This window comes from Cadophora gregata (genome assembly GCF_030347475.1).
Source record: "Cadophora gregata isolate MNR1 chromosome Unknown scaffold_6, whole genome shotgun sequence".
Lineage (NCBI taxonomy): Eukaryota > Fungi > Ascomycota > Leotiomycetes > Helotiales > Ploettnerulaceae > Cadophora > Cadophora gregata.
In genome coordinates this window covers 1,290,260-1,311,144 of record NW_026695929.1, presented here as the reverse complement: position 1 = coordinate 1,311,144, position 20,885 = coordinate 1,290,260, and the positions used below count along the sequence as shown (strand labels likewise).

Below are 20,885 nucleotides of genomic sequence, written 5' to 3'. Positions count from 1 at the left end.
TGCACTGGCACTGGCAGTGCTCTGGCGCTGGATTGGAAGTAGGGGCGCACACGCTCGTCCACTATCTCGCGAACGGAAGCTGACCTGCTGGCAGCCCGGGACGGCTTGGCCATCCCAGGTGTCCAGATTTCCAGTTTTTAGGAGGCGCCTGCACGTCGAAGAGGGCCAAGAATTTGTTAGAGCGGCGGATCTGATCTGATTATCTGGCCAGTAGTCAAGCCAGCGACAGCAATGATGTGCAGTAGGTAGGGAAAACAGGAGCTGGAGCTTGAATACAGTACAGTAGTACCTACAGGAGGGGTGGGGAGGGCATGGCACAGCCTGGCAGCCCAGTCAGCGACCTGCACTTGCCTGAGGTGGCCAGGCCTGGCGCGCAAACGTCACTGGGACCAACAGGGATGTCCCAGATTGTGTGGCTATTTTGGGAGGGCGAGGAGGGGTACGATGTTCCAGACCTAGGTACAGTACAGTAAGGTACTACAGGTACAGTACTGTAAGTTACGGAGTCACAGTGCCCATACACTGCAGCCCTGGGACGATCGCTATACAGTAGATACTGGAAGTTAGCCTACGTAAATTTACCTACAGTAGACTCTACCTCTGTAGGGTAGGTACTGGTCCCTAACCTTTCCTCACCGTGGTTGGATCCGAGGCTGCGAGGTTGAAGGGGCCGTGCCGTACCTTTTCCCGTATGTACCATAGTCCCCTATAAGCTATTCTTCAGTTTAGCGTGATTCTTCAGTAAATAACACCGACTTACTGACTTTTACTATAGACTTTACTAAAATATAATAACTTAGAATTATAACCTTTATAACTCTATTAAATCTCTATTAATTTTCTTCGGAATTAAGTTATTTTAAAGCTCTTACTTTAAATATTTAAACTTAAGCTTATAAATTATCTAATATTATAGCTTTAAACTTATTAGCTTAGAAAGTATTAAATATTAATCGAATATTATCTTATAGAGTTAATATTAACTTACGAGCTCTTACTAAAGAGTTCGGAATAATATATAAGATAATATATAAGCGGAAATAGACTCTAGATTATTAGATATTACTTTTAGAACGTTATTATTATAACTCTTTAATTATTATTACTAATAATATAAGTAAATATATTAAGGCGTTACTTAAGAGAGAGCCGGATTTATATTAGAACGAAATTATAGTATATTTATAAAAGGCCTATGAAATTAATATATTAGTTAATTAGGTCTTTAAGGCTCTTTAAAAGCTTAATTATATTAAGAAAGTACTTAAGGTTTTTATAAGTTAAAGGAATAACGAATTAATTATAGTTTAGAGGCGAAAGATAGTGTTTTAAAAGGCCTAGGACTTATACTTTATTAACGAATTAGCTTATAATAAGCGTATAATAGATAGGCGTAGAGGATAAGCTCTTAAGGGAGCTTCTATAGAAGTTCAGAAAGTACTTAAATAGTTAATAAGATAGTTGATTCTTCTTATATACTTACTTTATAATTATTATTAGCTATTAATATACTAAGGCTTAATTATAGCTAAAATCTTTACTAAATAGTTAGAAAAGAGTATCTTACTTAAATATATAGAGCTTAGAATTAAAGTAGTAATTATAAATAATATATTAATCTATAATAACTCTTAAGTATTAGCTCTTTATATAACCTTTAGTCTTTAACTTAAATATCTCCTTTTATATTACCTCTTTTTTAACTCTATTAAAGAGAGCTTTATAGACCTAAAATCATAGATTAAGAGATATTAATACTAGAGTAAGTATACTTAAGAGGAATTTAGAGAGTTTTTAATAATAGCTATAAAGTTAATTAAAGTAAGAGTTAACGCTAAATATAGAGCTAAAAGCTACTTTCACTATTTAAGCTATTAAGGCATACTAATTAAAGAAGGTAATAAACTTGAAGTGAAAGTAGAATAAGAGTTAATTAAATAGAAATTATATAGAAACTATAGTTATAAATACTACTGAAACTTACTCCTTATATTCTTTATTATTACTCTTATCTTTACTTTTATCGAATTCATTATCTTCTTAAATAAGAGCCTATTAATTATACCACTTCTTAAATAGTTTTAATTGCTTTTAAATCGTCTTTAAAATACTACCTTTTATTCTAAGCTCTATTACCTTTAAAATCGATATATCTTTAACTATATTAATATTATATTATTATTCTACGAAGGTTTTAATAGTAAAACTAAAGTAAGAAGCTACTAAAGCTATAATTAGAGGTATAACTTAATAAAGGAACGATTTTAAAGTAAATAATACTTCCTTTACTTCTAAATTATTATTATAGAATAAACTCGATTCCTATAGATCTGCTATTAATATAAACTTACTTTTAACTCGTTCTTATAATCGAATATATAGTAATTAAAGCTTAGAGCTATGTATTTATATACTAAAGAAGCTATATTTAGCTAAGGGTAAAAGGCTAGCGAATAACTACTTAGAGGGTTACTAGCGTATAAAAACTACGTTAAAAGGAGTAGTATTAGTAGATATTAATATAGGAAAGTATTTAGAGACTAATATAGTATCTATAAGAGGTATAAGCTAATTAATATTATTCTAGAGATAACTGTAATAGTCCGGTATTTACTCGCTGTAAATACAGAAGGCTATAGTTGATCTCTGATAATTAAGAGGTAGGTATATTATATAGATAGAAAATAGTTACTAAGTATTAGAATACTATTTAAAGTTAAGTATAAAGCTCTTATCTAATAGTAGATATACTAGTTTTATATAGAACCTTCGTTCGCTTTAGATCCCTTAGGATACTAGATCCTTAGATCCTTAGATCTGTTTTCCTATAAAGGGATCTAAGGATCTAGGGATCTATCACGTGACTTATTATCTACTATAATCTAAGTAACTATTACTACTAAAGTATAAGTATATAGTAGTACTACTCGCTTACCCTATATTATTCCCTAGCTAATACTACCTTATTAATAGTACTACTCCCTTGTTAGTACTAATACCCTTATAGTACTACTAATAGTTTTATTATTATATAGGTACTAACTAAACTATAGCGCTAAGGGGTCCGTAATATTATCCCTCTCTTAGCTTAGCGTGATCCCCTACGCTTAAGTATAACCTTAAGAAACGTCGATAGTTACTAATAACTATCTTTTTTATTTATTATATCTAGTATTATAAAGAAATTAAGTATTACTTAGATAAAGAAAAAACAGAGTATCTAGCTTGTGCTTTATATTAAGTGTATTATATAACTTATAAAGCTTTATTTCTTCTACTATAGCTTTTCTTATACCTACTTCTTAGATTTATCTATTTCGAAATAATACTCTAAGTATATTCGCTTAAAGTATTATAATTATAATACCTTAGGGTATATTAAGAGGTTTACTCTTAAATAACTTATATATTAGTTTAAGATAGGAAAAACCGTGACTTCTACTCGCCCTCTAACGCCTCGCTTTAAGCTTATTAAGGATAATCTTACTTCTTAGTTCCTTACTTTCGAACCTAATACTTACTTAGTATTCTTCTTTAAGGGCCTAGCTCTTAACCTTAGGTTCCTTTTCTTCTAAGTAAACCTGGATTTCTTTAATAGAATCCCTATAGAAGCTTAAGGTAGTAGAGGTTAGATTTAAGTTCCTAAGTATTTTCTAATTATAAGTACCCTTTCTATTTAATTAGATATTTTAGTTTATTATAGAAATACTAATAATTAAGAATAACCTCTACCTTATATTTAGTATTTAGATTAATTAGTTATATTTCAGTAATAGGAGCCGGTAGTGCTTCTAGCGGTACTAGTTCAAGGAGAGATATATAAAATACTAGGTAAATATTTATTATCTTTAGTAGAGCTAGTTAATAATTAACTAGTCCCTTGACTTTAGTAATCCTGAATAGTCCTAGCTTCTTATAATCTAATTTATAACTTAGTTACTTAGTTATAATATTCCTTCTAAGTAAGTAGACTTTATCTCCTTTCTTAAGTATTAGTCTTATATTACACTTTCTATTATAGTAGATCGCAGATCTCTACGTAATAAAGAGAATATTAGCTGATAATTCTTTATAGAGCTACTTAAGCTTATCTACCTATAGTATAGCTTCCTACGTAGTTCCTTAACTAGTTATTAGTAGATTATATACTATAGGATTATACTTATAATTCGCGTAGAATAGTAATACTCTAATAGTCTCTTAATCCGCGCTATTATATATAAACTAAGTAAGTAGGAGCAGTTACACCTAGTTATCCTACTTATAGTTTATATAATACTAAAGATAAGTCTCTATTATCTAGTTAATTCGTTCTATCTATATATTAGTCTAAGGATAAAATATAGTTAATATTTTCTATTTTATTCCTAAGAGTATAATAAGAGTTTTCTAGAACTTTAAGATAAAGAGCTTATCTCTATCTAAGATAATCTTATCCGGTATTCTATAGCTTATAAAGATTATTCTAAGGAATACCTGCGCTATTATAAGCGCGTCCTATATCCTAAGTACTAGTACTATATATATATACTTTATAAACTTATCTGTTATTACACAGATCGAGTTATATACGATTCCTATAATTAAATCTCTTAAGAGTAATAGCTCGACTATAAAATCTAAAGCGATTAATTTCTATAAGCGAGGTAGTATTATTAGTAACTTTATAAGTTTATACGGAGTATAGTATATAGCCTTATTCCGGATATATATATTATATAATATTACCACGTCTTTAACTACCTTCCTTATACTTAGGAAGTAGTATTCCCTAGATAGCCTAGATAGTATCTTAGCTACCCCCTAGTATCTATAAGCAGGTAACTTATACTAGTATATAATAAATTTAATCCTATCCCTAGTAAGTATATAGATTTATCCTTAGAATAAGAGAGTTCCTTCTAAGAAGAAGGAGAACTTTTCGCTTAGTTAGCGCTACTATTCAGTTATAACTAAGTCGTTAGTATAGCTTTTCTAGATTTTCTTTATAACTAGTTATCTTATCGCAGCTAGCTATTAGCTATTAATAACTAATAAATCGCTATCTTTCTGTAATATAGTATAGGATTTATAAGTTTTATTTATAAAGTACTCTAGTTTCCGGCTTAGAGTATTAGCTTAAGTATTTTCTGTTCTCTTAATATAAGAAATTCGAAGCTTAATAATAGAGAGTATTTCGTACTAATAAACTTACTATTAGTTCAGTTCCTTAGTAGTTGTAAAGTAAATAAGATTCTTATAATCTATTAAGATCTATACCTTATAAGCAGCGCCTTTAAAGTAGACCTTCTATTCGCGTATTATATCTATAATTACTAGTAACTCCTTATTATATATATTATAGTTAAGTTCTACTAGTAATAGTTTCCGCGAATAGTAAGCGACTAGTTATTATCTTCTATCTTCACCCGGCTAGCTAAGTATAGCTCTAATAGTGTAGTCCGAAGAGTTTATTTCTATACGTATTTCTTTATTAGGGGTAAAGGAAGTAAGTACTAGTTCCGCGATAAAAGTCGCTTTAAGTACTTTAAATACTTTTTATACGCTATTAGACTAGTAGAATTCCTTATTCTTATAAGTTAACTCTATAAGTAGCCCGGCGATTTTCAAGTAATCTTTAATAAATCGCCTATAGAAGTTAGTAAACCTGAGGAATAATTATACTTCTTTAATATTTATAAGCCCTATCTACTTAATAATTACTTTAATCTTTTTAAGATCTATAGCTAATCCTGTAGTAGTAATTATATAGCTTAAAAAGATAACCTTATCTATATAGAAGTTATACTTTTCTAGTTTAAGTAATAGGTAAGTATCTTCTAGCCTTTAGAGAATAGCTATAATATCCTTTATATATTACTCTTCTGATTTAGAGTAGACTAATATATCGTCTAAATAGTATATACACGTTACGTCTAAGTATAGCTATAAAATATTATTAATTAGACGCTGAAATATAACTAGTATATTAATTAAGCTAAAGGGTATAACCGTGTACTTATAATAACTGAAATAAGTATAAAATACTATTTTTTCTTCTTTACCTTTAGCTATCCTAATAAGGTTATACGCTCCTTATAAGTTAAGCTAAGTGAAAATCTTAGCTCTAACGAGTCTATCCTGTAGCTCCTTAGCTAATAGTAGTATATAATAATCCTTCTTTATAGTATCGTTTAATTAATAGTAGTTAATATATATTTGTCGCCCTCTATCTTTCTTCTTTATAAATAAGATATTACTCCCCTATAGAGATTTAGACTCTTAGATAAATCTCTTCGCTAGGTTTTTATTAATATATTACTTAATTATTATTAAGTCTGTCGCTAAATATTCCCTAAGTAGTTAGAATATCAGTTTAATACTTAGTTCTAACTTGATCTAATAATTATAGTCTTAGTGTTTCAGTAAAGCCTTAATACCTTATTCCTCCTTAAATAGTACTATAAACTTCTTATATACTAATAGTATATCCTTTATTAGTAGACCCTTATCTTAGTATCTAAGCTCTTCCTTAGAGGTAGCGCTAACCTCTCGAATACTTACTACTTCTATTCTTAGTAGATAATAATAGTCTTAGTATTAACTAAACTTAAGTTTTCCTATCTACTAATTAATAATAGGGTTATACTTTTCTATCTATAATAACTCTAGGATAATATCGTACCTTCTAATCCTAATAATATTAAACTAGATTATTTCAGAGTACTTAGCGATACCTATATAAACTAGAGTAGTCTAGACCTCGATTAGTCCCTTAGAGGTAATCTTACTATCTGCTAGTACTAGATAGTATCCCTTATCTTTTATTTTAGTTAATAGGTAGTATTTAAGTATAATAGTAGGAGATATAAAGTTCCCTTATACCCTAGAGTCTACTATTACCTAAAGCTTAACTCCCTTGATTTTAACTTCTAATATAAGATACTTATCCCTAATAGTAGTAAGTTACTATACATAGAAGTACTCCTAGTATACACTATAGTCAAGGATACTCTCCTATACCTTTCGATTACTATAGCTTAGGCTAACTTTATATATAAGCCCTATCCCGAGTTTAGTATATATTACTAGGTTATATATCTTATAATAGTATCGACTATTATTATTAATATAGACCTATATCCTATTATATCGGTTTTCTGCTATAATTTCTTATTTCTTACTTACCTCTAGTAGCGTATTAATATTAAGAATAATAATATTCTAGAGTAGTAAGTACTATATAAAGGTTATTAGTCCTTCCTAGCTGCCGGCTATCCTCTATCTGATACGCTTATAGTCCCAGTAGACTACTTCATACTTTACCCCCTATAGTAGACCCTTTAAGCTAATAAGGCCCGGTTCTTAATAAGTAACCCTAGTAGCTATATTAGTCTAGTAGTAAGTGTTATAGCTAACCTAATATAAGCTTTCTTCCCTTTAAGTAACTTCCTAAATTTCACTTACTTTTAGTCCTAAGAGTTTAAGTTAAGGTAGCCCTAGTTCCGGAGTCTACTCTAGCTCCTAGGCTTCTTTCTTACTATTACTTAGTATTAGCTCTATATTATTATCCGGCCTAGAGCTATTATTATCTTAATATATATAGTCCTTAGGAGGCGTACTAACGACGTTCTCCTTGAGCGGACTTATAATACTCACAGAATCCTGCTTGCTATTACTAGAGTCACCTAACTAAGTATAGATATAATCTTCCTTGAGCTTATCTATAGTTATATATTAATATATTATAGCGAGTTATTAGGTTAGTTTGTTATAAGAGCTATATCCCATTATATTAGTATATTTCTTATCTATTTATAACTTCTTTTATTAATAAGAGCTAGCTATATAACCGGGGAAGCTATACTTAAAGTATAGCTTCTTCTTTTATCGCTTACTTATAACTTTCTTAGATAACTTACTACTATATAGCTTCCCTTAATAACTTAGTTTCCGGAATATTATATTAAGTTCTATTTCCTAAAGGTAGAATAGTTTCTTATTATTACTCTCCTTTCCTTAGTATATATATATTCCGGAGTAGTATTAGCTTTTCTTTTTAAGTGCCCTCTTATAATTTTAGTTATTAATCTTAATAGCTATCTTAATAAGTTCTTATAAGTTAGTAAGCGTATCTAATCTTACTATCTTATCTTTTACTCTATCTTTTAACTCTTTATAGTATTATACCTAAAAGGTGTTATTATTCTAGCTAATCTAATTTATAAATTACTAGAAGGTAGTAATATATATAGTCGCTAACCTAACTTACTTTAAGTTCTAGATATTCTATTCAGTAGTATAGTTCTAATTAATATCGCTAAAGATATAGTTAATCTTATACTTAAAACCTTTAAAAGTTATAAAGATCTTCTAGGATTTCTTAGTTATTACTATAAAGACTTTCCTATCCTTAGTTTAGTTCTAAATATAGTCTAAGAAGAAGGTCTTAATCTAGTTAAAAGTAGATCCCCGGAGAAAGGATAAAGCTTAAAGGACTTTATTAGTTTCTATAGTAAACTAATAACTATTAAAGCTTATATAAAGCTTAACTTATATAAAGTATACTCTAAGCTTAGATCAGTCTCCGCTATAGAGATCCGGGGCAGTGATCTTAGGTATATTTTTAGTATTAAGAGTCCTAGTAGTAGCTAGGTTATCACTTAACAACGATCCTTTAATAGAGGATATATTATCTTCATAAGTTAGTACTTCTAATAAGAAGGTACTTAAAGTATAATAATCCGGTATTTACTTACTATAAATACAGAAAGCTATAGTTAATCTCTAATAATCGAGAGGTAAGTATATTATATAGATAGAAGATAGTTACTAAGTATTAGAATACTATTTAAAGTTAAGTATAAAGCTCTTATCTAATAGTAGATATACTAGTCTTATATAGAACCTTTATTCACCTTAGATCCCTTAGGATACTAGATCCTTAGATCTTTAGATCTGTTTTCTTATAAGGGGATCTAGGGATCTAAGGATCTATTATATAACCTATTATCTACTATAATCTAAGTAATTATTACTACTAAAGTGTGAGTATATAGTAGTACTACTCGCTTGCCTTATATTATTCCCTAGCTAGTACTACTCTATTAATAGTACCGCTCTCTTATTAGTACTAATACCCCTATAGTACTACTAATAGTTTTATTATTATATAGGTGCTAACTGAACTGTAGCGCCAAGGGGTCCGTAACAATAACTATTCGTTATAATATATCTTCTATTACTTCTTTTTCCCTTACGCTTTTAATAATAAAGGCTCTAAATAAACTATAAGCTCTTTAGAGAGGTTAACTTAATAAAGAATATAAGGTTTATTAATTATAGTTAATTTATCTTTAATATTATATCTTTAACGCCTTAAATTATCTAAGGAAAGGTAATAGTATTTACTATTATTAATAAAGTAAAATCAAGTAGTATAATAATAGGAACTAATATTATAAGCCTATTATATCTAAATAGTAGTTATAATCTTATATATAGTTCCTTTTTCAGCTTCTTAATTCTTTTTAACTTCCTCTAAAAAATAAGTCGTTATAATATATAGCTTCTTTACTATTAAGCTTTCCTTATCTTAATATATACGCTTCGGAATAATAATAACTAAAGCTTTTAAAGTAAGAGAGTCTTTCTAAGGTAATCGAACTATATCTTAAGGTATTTATATAATATTAAAGTATATTTAAAGCTTTCCTTACTTTAATTTCCTTATAATTCGAGCTTATTTAATAAAGTAGTTAGAATTAGCCTTATTAATAGTATTATATTCTATAGGGTTTTAAATAGTTCTATAGGTATTATACTAGTAAGTATAATCTCTCTATAGTAGAGAAATACCTCTTAACTTAATCATAGTATCTACTAATATCTCTATAGCTTCCTTAATAGATTTATAAGTAACTCTAATTTTTAGCTTATTTATTACTTTCTTTATTATACTACTTATTCGTATACTATTAAGGTACTATTAAATCTTAAATTTTATAGCTTATATTTTAATTTATAGAGGTATAAGAGACTATATAATAAGAGGTTCTAGTAGGGAGAGAGCTTATAAGATTAATAAAAGCTTAGAAAGTAAAGGGAGAAATAGTAATAGAAGTTCTACTAATCTTATAGTTAGTATAACTACTCTTATACTTAAATTAGGTATAAGAGCTAAAGTACTAATAATAGAACTAATAGAAGAACTATTAGTTTAACTTATATTAAGTTTAAGACTTATTTTAGGTACTACTAGTAGTAAAGGAAGTAGAGTATATAAAGTCTTCTTTTTAGAAGCTTTTACTTAACTATTTCGAGCTTTCTTTAAAGGTATATTCGAGAATATTAAGTAGAAATAAGAAGAGAAGTTTAAGAGCTTTAAAATAACTTAATTCTGAAGAAAATTAATAAAGATTTAATAGAGTTATAAAAGTTATAATTCTAAGTTACTATCTTTTAGTAGGGTCTATAATAAAAGTTAGTAAGTTAGTATTATTTACTAAAGAATCACGCTAAACTAAAGAATAGCTATATCAAAAGACAGGGCTATAGGTAAGAAAAAAAGGCGATCTCAACCTTGCGATGTGAAACAGAGTATCACATATGTCAAGTCTGAAACTTGTGTCTTCGTCAGTCCAATAGACAAATGCCAAACAGCGAAATATTCCAATGAGCGCTACACCATATCCTCCCACCTTTCTCGCCACAGTGACTCCTTGTGAAGTTGTGAGAGCACACAACAATGACAGCACCACCTCCACCACCACCACAACCACGACCTAGGATAATAATAAGGCTAGCTCGGGTTAAGAGCTTCTCGGGGAGTTAAAAGTTGGAAAATATCGGACGCTATCAGACCCGCGAGGTGACACAAGCCAGACAAGGCGGAATCCGAAGGAGCGGTTCTCCGCTTTGCTGATCGTTGGACAGAAACGAGTTTGAATTTGTATCTTCCCACAACCAGAGCTTTGATGCAGCTGGCCGGCCTTAAGGCACAGGTGCAACGTGTTTCTTGTTCGAATTGGAATCATAAAAACATGAGGGGATGGGATGACAAGCCTTGCTTATCTCACATGTCTTGCATGTGGCTTCTGTCGGGGCAAGCCGTTCACGACTTGTGATTTGAATACGAAGTGACAGGCCAGCATTTCGGACTGTTTCAGACCAAATGTCTCACTACCAGCTACAGAGAAGTGCAGCCAAAGCTGAGTGCAAGTTGCATGAGCTATTATTGCAATCCTCTCGATCTTTAGTGCTGGGGACAAACGAAAAGTTTGTTATTGTGAGTGATATTAGCCTTTAATCTGAACGATTTTTGAGTGTTCAACATATTGGATATGTCTGCCTTTTCTTTTGAACTCGGGACAGACCTCTTGAGACGTATTCGGAGCATCTGTTCAGGGCTTCGTATTCTCGTTCCACAAGTCCATAGTGGTGCTTTTCCACAAACTCATATATGCCTTATGTTCAGCATTCGCGCGCCGCTCTCCTGATCAAGAAGACGTCAGACCGCCACCTCTCAATAGGGGGATTTAGTAACTGCGTATTTCATATGAACTGAGTTCGCCGCTATACTTTATTTTGTTAAATGCACAGAACTTATATATTCTTCGGATTTGGATATTTAGTTATAAGTATCTTATACTTTAAACCCTAAGTTTAAGTTATCGTTTTAGCCTCTCTTAAATATTATATATTATTAGATATCTTACTTAAATAATATACTTTTTTATTAAGTCAGTTTTACAAAATATATAGAAGTATATGATTTATACTTTGTAATTTAATTTTAAATTATAAGCTTATAAGGGTTTTAACTGTATATTTTATAAGTAGAGATATCAAGGTTTTTCTAAAGACACAGAGCTTCCTTAGTAAGATTTCTAAAATAGGCAACTTTTCTGAAGTACATAGTTCTGAACTTTGTTACTTAATCCCCCTTATACACCTTTACTTTATTACACGATGCTGTCGCTGCATTTAGCCTCTTCGCTCCCAACCACTTCACCCCATCATTTTGATGATTCTTTCACTCCTTCCGGTATTAGTCCATTGATTTCCACCTCCCTCGTTGTGGGAGCTATATACATCCAGATGTCTCTCCATGCTGCCATCCCTCCATTTCCTCCAGTGAATATCCATGCGGATCTCCTGGTAAGTAATTCATAGCTGCTGCCTCATCTTTTCCCTCTTATGTCGCAGAATCTGCTGTAGTCTCAAAGAAATTCGTATCTCATGGAAATACGCAATCGGATCGCAGTCCAGTTGTCATCTGCCGATTTTCGGAAGGCAGCCTTGCTGGAGTGTTTACCTCGAGGAGATGTTATTTGTGCCGCGATTCGGAACAGACGTCGGCGCGGGCACAATCATCTTCAAAACTACTGAGCGTTGACGTTGAGTTAATCGTCCGGCCGGGATCGACAGTCATCTGGAAGAGGAGACTGGCTCGACGGAGAAAGAGGACCTGCCGACTGCAAGGCGTGAAGTGACTCGTGGTCTGGCCCGTACATGTTTGCTTCACTGTTGATAGCCAGTAAAGGGGGATCGATACAGTGACGAGGTTCAACTTTCGGAGGTCCACATAGCTGCTGTTATAGACGACGCCACGGCCAATGTATTGCAAACGATCCTTATGCTCTGAGTAAATGGCCAAGCGTGGTAACTTGTTAGAGGTTGGGCTAGTTCGTCCATAGATTTCAGTTGATTCCCCGTTGAGCTATTGGACTTTCTCCTACAGAGGCAGTCTCCTCACAACCCAAACTAGCTTCGGGTAGGTTCACCCTAACACCACCATGAGTGATTGCCATAACATGATTCCAGTCTTCGATCTCCGCAAGACGTAAGAGTCCCTGGTCAAGATGAAGTGCATCATCATGCCCCTGTCCTTTACCCGATAGAATAGCACCAGCATTGTTCTTCAAAAGAACATGATACATCTTCGTATGTACCTTCTTCATTGCATGACGACTGAATCCACTTTCTGATTGTCAACCATGCCGCTTTTAGCAAAACCACAAAATTCCGTAGACCACTTCCATCTCCTTGCTCTGTACTGACAACAACAAAACCATAGCTGGTGAACTCTCCACATAAAAGATCATTGCGTTTTTGGGTCGATCCAAATCTGTGGCTGAATATAAGAGAGGGAAACAGGGACCCATTGCGGTTGATTTCTAGCTCGTTTCTTGGTCTGCCCTCTCCGGCGGTCATAAGTACTTAACTACAAATCCACAAAATCGTAAAAATCCTTAAACAACTTCAAGAATGGTAGAGGTGTCTCCTTAGGTGATCAAATTTGGAAAGATTTAATTAACAAATGTTGATATCCACACAGCTCAACAGATTTTCGTGTTCTGTCGATATCGGCCTGTTAATTCACCGCCGGAGAGTCTGCCCTTCTCTGGTTTTCTTGTCCGATGGCAAACGTTGAGCGAATGTAGCGTATCTGGACGCAAGGAGAGTGATGAACGCAGTAAGTCATGTTCTAAACTGTCAGTACAGTTGTTGAACTATCATACAGCAAGAATCCGGGACCATACCACCCGGGAAGTGTCCACCCGGCGGTGCGGTAAAAACCAAGCTTCCCTTCGCAATCTACGATGTCCAGCACACGTCGATGCAATAACACACCGTAGAGAATTTAACAACACAGATATGACGTGCTTGAACTGGAACTTCAACCTATGCCTATAGCTTGTGAAAAGCGACCTCACTTGGTGTATCTTTCCGCCACTTTTTCTGATATGAACGGCAGTAGAATGATCTACTGTTCAGAGATGTAATCGAAAATCGATCAGCCGAACCGGACCATAAATCTGCAATTTTTACCTGACTTTTTGGATAAGATGAGGACAATGAAAGACGAAACGAACAAAGCATGCTCCATAAGAGGGACTTCGAGCTAAGATTTCCATTGGTCGTTCTAATAGCTACCATATCACGCGCAGGGCCTTTATAGCCATTGCTGAATTCCCAGATTCATCAGGTACCTTGTCATGCAATCTCACCTCGCTTCGATATCTCGCTTGTGACACACCTGCGACAACAGACCCTACCTAGCCAGCTGTAATAATACCATAGATCTATACACCTCCTTGGCCCTTCAATAAGTACAATCTTCTAAACGCCACCAGCTTTCGCCGAGTAAACAAATCGGCGGATATGTGCCTGTCACATCGTACAAGAGACCTTTCTACCTTGTCTTGCTCGAAACACCAGCCCCAATCACACCTGGAAGCTTTTCCTCTCCGATACTGTACATCAATCCGATTCCCCAGCTGACAATTCCAACTATGACCACGGTGAAGAGTCCAATGAGCCAGAAGGGACCACTAACGTCTTGTTTGTGACAAGCCGAGCCGCCCCATGATGACTCTCTGAAATACTTCTTACCACCAAATACGAATGACTCTCTCGAGCAGCCGCAAGTGAAACAATCTGCCTTGCTGGTCGAATACTTTTTAAAGCAGGTTCCACGACCACTGCAACTGTTTGTCGAGGACTCACAGGAATCCTTGGATGTGTGGCAGAGTGGTGGAAGTTTAGGCAGCTGCTTGAACGTCGAGTTACTGGATGAATTAAAAGGCTGCAGTTGCTTGGAGTTGAATGTTGGTGGCGTAGATGCCACAGGTGCTTCGGTGATTGGTTCCTCTGCGGCCTGTCTGCGAACCTTGCCAAACGACACCTGTGTAGGTACGTCGTAGGACCCGTACGGCTTGCTAGAGCTTTTTGATGTTCGAGATGACTGTGGCATCAAAACGACAAGCACGTTCATCTCAGCCTTGTGAGCGAATTGAGCAAACCTTTCCTGGGCTTCCATTAATTCATCGATCTGACTTTCGCCCTGTGTACTATGATCAGCAGGTGCAGGTTTGTGACTTGAACTATATTCCTACCTTGGTAGCCAAATCAAAATATATGGCATTTGACCGCCCGTTCCAGCAGTTCGTATCGAACGGGTTGACGGCATTACGCGGTGAGCAGTTGTACTTATCATGCCCAGACTGCTTCTGTAAATCGAATACTAGCTGCTTATTCGCAAGTCCTGACGGTGGGTGGGATATGGTAAATGCAGGCTCGATTGCGGACCATTTCTTCAGTAGAAGTTCTCCAGTTTCGAAAGATACGCCTTCAACAATCAGGACGAGCTCTGCTACTTCCACCTCCGTCTTGTCCTGGAACAGCGGTTCATATTGTCCTCCAAATTTGTTGACGTAGGAAAGAGTAGCATCACTAGCATCTCCAATTCCATGATACTGTGAGACTCCGAGGCGTTGGGCGAAGACTAATCTGGCTTGCTCTGGGGTGAGAGATGGTGGACTAGTGGATGATCTTATCGCCGCTTCGAAGATGTACACGCTCGCATTAGTTACGGCAGACGCTGCGCCAATGAAAATTGGCAACAGGAAGCTGTTTGTGAGCTTCATATTTGCTGCTGATGGATGGATGGGATTGTTGTTGCGCGAAGCTTGAGCTTGAAGCGACGATGTTGAAGCTTGGTGCTGCCTTATCCCTCCCCGTCAAGAAGGGCCTTATCCTGTTTGGGTTCTGCCCTCAGCAGCCGCCTTTCGTTGGAGTTCAACGAGAAACACTCAATCGCACCCCCACAGTACATACATACGCATGCAACTTCTGCGCACACTCTTCACGATCACATGGGGGAGCGAACGAATGCAGCGCCGTTCGATCTACTCGAATAGTCTGCCTGAACTGCAAGAACTCCACCATCACCATACCTGCCCGGCAATCCGGGCTCGCCACCGAGAAGGTGGGCCTTGACAGCCATGTTCCGCTTCATACGACCTCGGAGAAGTCTGATCTCCATGAGTAGACTGCCTTTGAAACTGGAGGCCCAGCATCAGAGAGGAGAAATTGCAAATATCCAGAAAGTCCGCTTCAAGAAGCAGCGACTAAGGCCAAAGTAGGTTCTAATACTCTTGCACCAAACAGCACTAATGGCCATTGCTTAAAAGGACGATTCTGATATATACTCTTGCCGTCTATGTTGGTGCATCGGCTTACTCTAGTATCGTACTGGATCCATTGGAAAGGGCTGCTGTGGACGCGTTACAACATCTACCAAATGAAGAGTTCGAGGAGGAGACCCCCCCTCTCTTCATCCCGTTCCCCGGCACAACGAAGCAGTTGAAACCTGTTCCATACCGTGGCAATGACCCTGAGTGGCAAGAGTTTCTCAAGTTCAGCAAAGATAAGAAGTTGGCCCAGAACGTTAGAGGTACGCACCTATTTTAGTTCCATTGTACCCACTGCAATTGACAACTTGAAGAGGAACTTGCAACTTTTGTCCAGTCAGTCGCCGTCAAACACCCGATACTATCGATCCGATGTGGAAAGGAAATGACGTTGAGAAGATATTGGCTTGATGTAGACTTCCCACAAGCTGCACCGCCAGGATTCGAGCGAAAAGGGTATGCTTCCCTGGTCCACTTGAGCTAATAAATCCTAACCAATCTTTTCAGTATCGAGATTGGAGATAACTATATCGAATGGACGACTCAGCCTGTAGACTCCCTCACCGTATTCAGGATTCGGCAGGCATTGTGGCCCTCCGCATTGGTTCAATCATTCTGGAGCTTCACGAAGGTTATGGTTATCGACGATATCAAACGCATTGCAGGAATGCTGGGAATCAGATCAGGTCCCACGCCACCATCCCTGGATCAATTATTAGCACGGCATCAGCAATTACTCAAGGGTCCCCAATCACCTCAGCTGCATGGCAAGGACAGCAGCCCGGCTCAACCCCCGACCATAGCTCAACCCTCGAAAGGTGTGCCTAGCTCTGCTGCTGAGAACCCCGCGCTGATGGACAAAGGCCCGGACGAAGAGGAGTTAGCATCAAAGGGAATGGCTTTCCATGCACACTTCTTTCGGCCAATAATGGCATTCAAGGCTAAATTGGCTCAAACTTGGAAGCCAGCACCAAATTATCCTCCACGGGGAAGTATTTTGGTTTCCGGAATGGTGGAATTAGACTCTCCCAGAGCTTGGCTCGTATTCGATGTGAAGGCGGCATGGGACCCAAAAACGAAAGAATACGATCCAAGGAGCATGTTTATTCAGCTCCGGCGGTTACAACCAAAGAAACAATCTCCTGTACAATGAGCGTTCACTGGCGCCTGTGAATAGGGTTTGTATCTTTGTGGCGTTTAGGGAGCGGGCATTGCAGGTGTTACTAATAAGTTGTGGCGTTTCGGGATATCCATATACCTTCACAGCGCTCTGCATGAAAATAAATAGCCGGGAAGACGACTGCGAACAGATAACAGGAGTAGGAGTTAGTCTTCATTAAGATATAATTAAGGAATGCAAGTTGCGTTAGGCCCGATAGCTGAATAGGCTTTCTTATTATTACATCTGTATATCTTCTTATATCTAGTAAATCGACTATTTATTATCCCATGGGCTGCTGTCGCTTACTAATCTTAGTGCGGCAGGGGTATAGGCCAATCAGAAAGCTAGGATTTTAGTAAGAATACTACTATATAATATTAGATCTATTAACTGCTATAAAATCTATTAAAATAACTCTCTTCTTTATATAACGAAATATTACACTTTTTATAACTATATTAAGACCTTTTCCTTAAAGGTTTAAGGTTACGATTTACTAAGATTTCACCTAGTATAACTCGCTTTATACTATTATACTTTTACTCTTTATAAGACTTACACTCCCTTACTTACGCTATATATACCTATGAATACTACTTTAGAGAAATAAGGAATTCCTTTATATTACTACTAAAAAGAGTATACTTTCATATGCCCTAAGGAGCTAGATTAGTATATAATAGTACTTGTATAATTTTCTTTCGGAATTTAACTTAAGTTATCTACTTCTCTTTAACTTTTATATTCTACTAGTAATAGTCTTCTACGTTCGTATATATAAAAAGAAAGTAGTAATTAATAAGAACTATATCGTGTACCTGGCGTACCTGAGGCACTCCCTAAGGCGCTCTAGCTAACTAGAGGCTACTTATATAACTAGAACTCCTAAAGCTTCCTCTTATAAAGGAGCTCTAGAATACCTTAATAAATCAAGACTTTTATATTATATAAAGCTTCTCCTTATAATACACGATAGTTAAGAGCTATATTCGCTTGTTTAAGCTACTATATAAGTATATTATATAGTATAAGTAGAGTTACAAGTAGTATTAAGAGATACTTATTATCATGTACCTAGCGCACCTGAGGCACTCCCTAAGGCGCTCTAGCTAACTAGAGGCTGCTTATATAACTAGAACTCCTAGAGCTTCCCCTTATAGGGGAGCTCTAGAATACCTTAATAAATTAAGACTTTCATACTATATAAAGCTCCTCCCTATAGTACATGATAGTTAAGAGCTATATTCACTTATTTAAGCTACTATACGAGTATACTACGTAGTATAGGTAAAGTTATAAGTAGTATTGAGAGATACTTATACTACTACTTAAAGAACTTCTTTAAATACCTCCCTAAACTTCCTAAAATACTCTTAATATTATTAGTTCTATAGAAAGCCTCTCTAATATATTAATATACCTTTAAGATAAGTTAATTAAACACGAGAGTAATACTCTTAATTAGAGAAAGTAGTAGCTTTAGTAGTAGATAACCTTCTAGTACTATACTAAACTTAAAGGAATCTAGAGATTCGTTAACTTTAACGCTAATAATATTAGAAATATTATTAAGTAATAACTGAATCTCCTTAGTATTAACGATTTTATATAAGAGGAGATAAATAGTCGCCTTAGTAAGTAGATAGTATTATTAATATAAGCTAACTTAGATTTACTAGTGAAATAGAATACTATTACTACTAAGGAAAGAGAAAGTATAATAGAACTACTAGTATTTATAAGTAAGCTTTTAGAAGCTAAGTTTAAAGATATTAAGGTACTCTAGGAAGTTCGAATAAGAGAGTACTCGAATAAGCTAGCTAAATAAATAGTGCTTAATAACTGTATTTAGAACCTCTTTAACTAGGTAAATAGTACTATTAGCTAGTCTATTCTAACTAACGTAATTAATAATAACACAGCTAAGGACGCCGCAGGACTATAAGCGCTAGTTAAGTCTATTAAGTATAATATAGCACTTTCAGATATAGTAGTACTAACCTCTATTATTTCAGATTATACTAATACACTTAGCCTACTAATATGTTAAGATAAGAAGTCGCGAATTAAACCTTATATATAATATAAGCTATAGTAAAAGAACTTCTATCTTACGAGAATATATAATATTCCTGATATATAAGAAGTATATAGTATACGAGCTTTCCTAAATGTAGTATTAGTTTAGTTAGAGACTTAGGCTGCTTAAGTACTTACTAATATTATAAGAGATAATACTCTAGGATATTAATATAGTATAACGCTAGAGAAGTATAATCTAGCGTTTATAACGAATATAGAAGAGCACTACCGGAATAAAAGCAAGGGAGCTAATAGTTTCTATATCACGCTAATACTAAGTAATCGTTCTAATACAGGAGGCTCGTAAGACTATTCCGGAAGTTCTTAGAATTACTTCTATTTAAATTAAAAAGATAGGAAGACTAACTACCTCTACGGAATTAGATATTAGTACTCTTTAATTAAGTGCTAGAAGCTCCGGTTTACTTATAATAGCTTTTAAGCTAATAGTATAAGATTCTATTTAAATAATAAGTAAATTAAGAGGATTCGCGAGGCGGCTTAGACGCTTAAGTATATAAAACTATACTAAGAGATCTTAAAGGAAAGTTAAGCTACTATCTTAGTTATATAGATCACTAGAAAGAAGTCTAGTAAAGACTAAGACTTATTATCTTAATATACTAAAGAGAAGTACCCCGGAAATATTAATATAGCTACTATTAATTTAAAGCTCTTAGACTTTAAAGAGATACTTAGAATCTATATTATAGACTTTATTAATATCTTTTATATACTATTAGAAAGTACTTTAGTAGATAACTATAGCGCTTAGTACTTAGTAAATTATAAGAGTAAGCTAGTTCTAAGTTCCTTTAAGAGATTAACTAATAATAACTATATAAAAACTAGAATATAATAAATTCTAGTAATTAGTAAAGAGAAATAAGTATTTAAAAACTCCTTAGTTAAGCTAAATAATCTAAATACTTAAGACCTATTACTTAATAATATTACTATAATCTGTAATTTCTATATTAATATTATTTTAGAAGTATTACTAAAAGACGCCGGGTTATAGTACTTAGGGAAAGATACTACTTTATAATATAAGGAGGTTTAGATAAGTATAGTTATTAAATAGCTAATTCGAAAGTTTAACTTAATTTTCTTTAAATATAAGCCTTTTAAATACTCTTATTACTCTTATAACTTAGTGACCTTAATATATACGCTTATTATAATATACTTAACTCTAAGTTATAGCTTAAATAAGTAAGGTTTCTAACTATTAAGTTAATTACTTAAAAAGTGTTCTATAACTCTATAACTATAGTACCTATATACTAGCTATTTAAGAGAGAGTACTTTATAAGCGCTACTTAAAGTAGAGAGAGGTATATAATTCGATAGAGTATTAAGAATTAAGTATAAAGATTATATTATTATATATACTAGAAATATTATATTAAGATAAGAGTTAGAGAATAAAGTAGCTAGGCTATTCTACTAAATCCTTTAAGACTTATTTAATTTTAATATAAGTTATAATAATACTTACTAGCTACTTATTATTAAGGATAAGTATAATAGGAAGCTCTTTAGCTATATATTACTAAGTAAGTTAGCTAGCTATATTATACTAATCTTAGAGAACTTTAAGTATTAGACTAAGTATTAATATAGACTATTAGTCTATATTATTTAGTATAATAATAATACTTTAGTTATAGCTATTCGAGGTA

General features: G+C 34.1%; 3 protein-coding genes across 3 annotated transcripts; 1 reads left to right on the top strand and 2 right to left on the bottom strand.

Moving 5' to 3' along the window:
• Nucleotides 1–12,680: 12,680 nt before the first annotated feature.
• On the bottom strand, nucleotides 12,681–12,920 carry ONS95_012245 (uncharacterized protein; the record flags this gene model as incomplete). The annotated part of the gene is made up of 1 exon (XM_058505869.1): nucleotides 12,681–12,920. One exon carries the CDS (start codon nucleotides 12,918–12,920, stop codon nucleotides 12,681–12,683), a length of 240 nt encoding a protein of 79 aa, XP_058358392.1.
• A 957-nt stretch (nucleotides 12,921–13,877) lies between these two features.
• ONS95_012244 (uncharacterized protein) lies at nucleotides 13,878–15,457 on the bottom strand. The gene is made up of 2 exons (XM_058505868.1): nucleotides 14,880–15,457; nucleotides 13,878–14,827 (listed from the first exon to the last, which is right to left on the bottom strand). Exons 1-2 carry the CDS (start codon nucleotides 15,408–15,410, stop codon nucleotides 14,177–14,179), a joined length of 1,182 nt encoding a protein of 393 aa, XP_058358391.1. The 5' UTR covers nucleotides 15,411–15,457; the 3' UTR covers nucleotides 13,878–14,176.
• A 310-nt stretch (nucleotides 15,458–15,767) lies between these two features.
• ONS95_012243 (uncharacterized protein) lies at nucleotides 15,768–17,109 on the top strand (the record flags this gene model as incomplete). The annotated part of the gene is made up of 4 exons (XM_058505867.1): nucleotides 15,768–15,904; nucleotides 15,957–16,219; nucleotides 16,271–16,412; nucleotides 16,464–17,109. 4 exons carry the CDS (start codon nucleotides 15,768–15,770, stop codon nucleotides 17,107–17,109), a joined length of 1,188 nt encoding a protein of 395 aa, XP_058358390.1.
• Nucleotides 17,110–20,885: the final 3,776 nt, after the last annotated feature.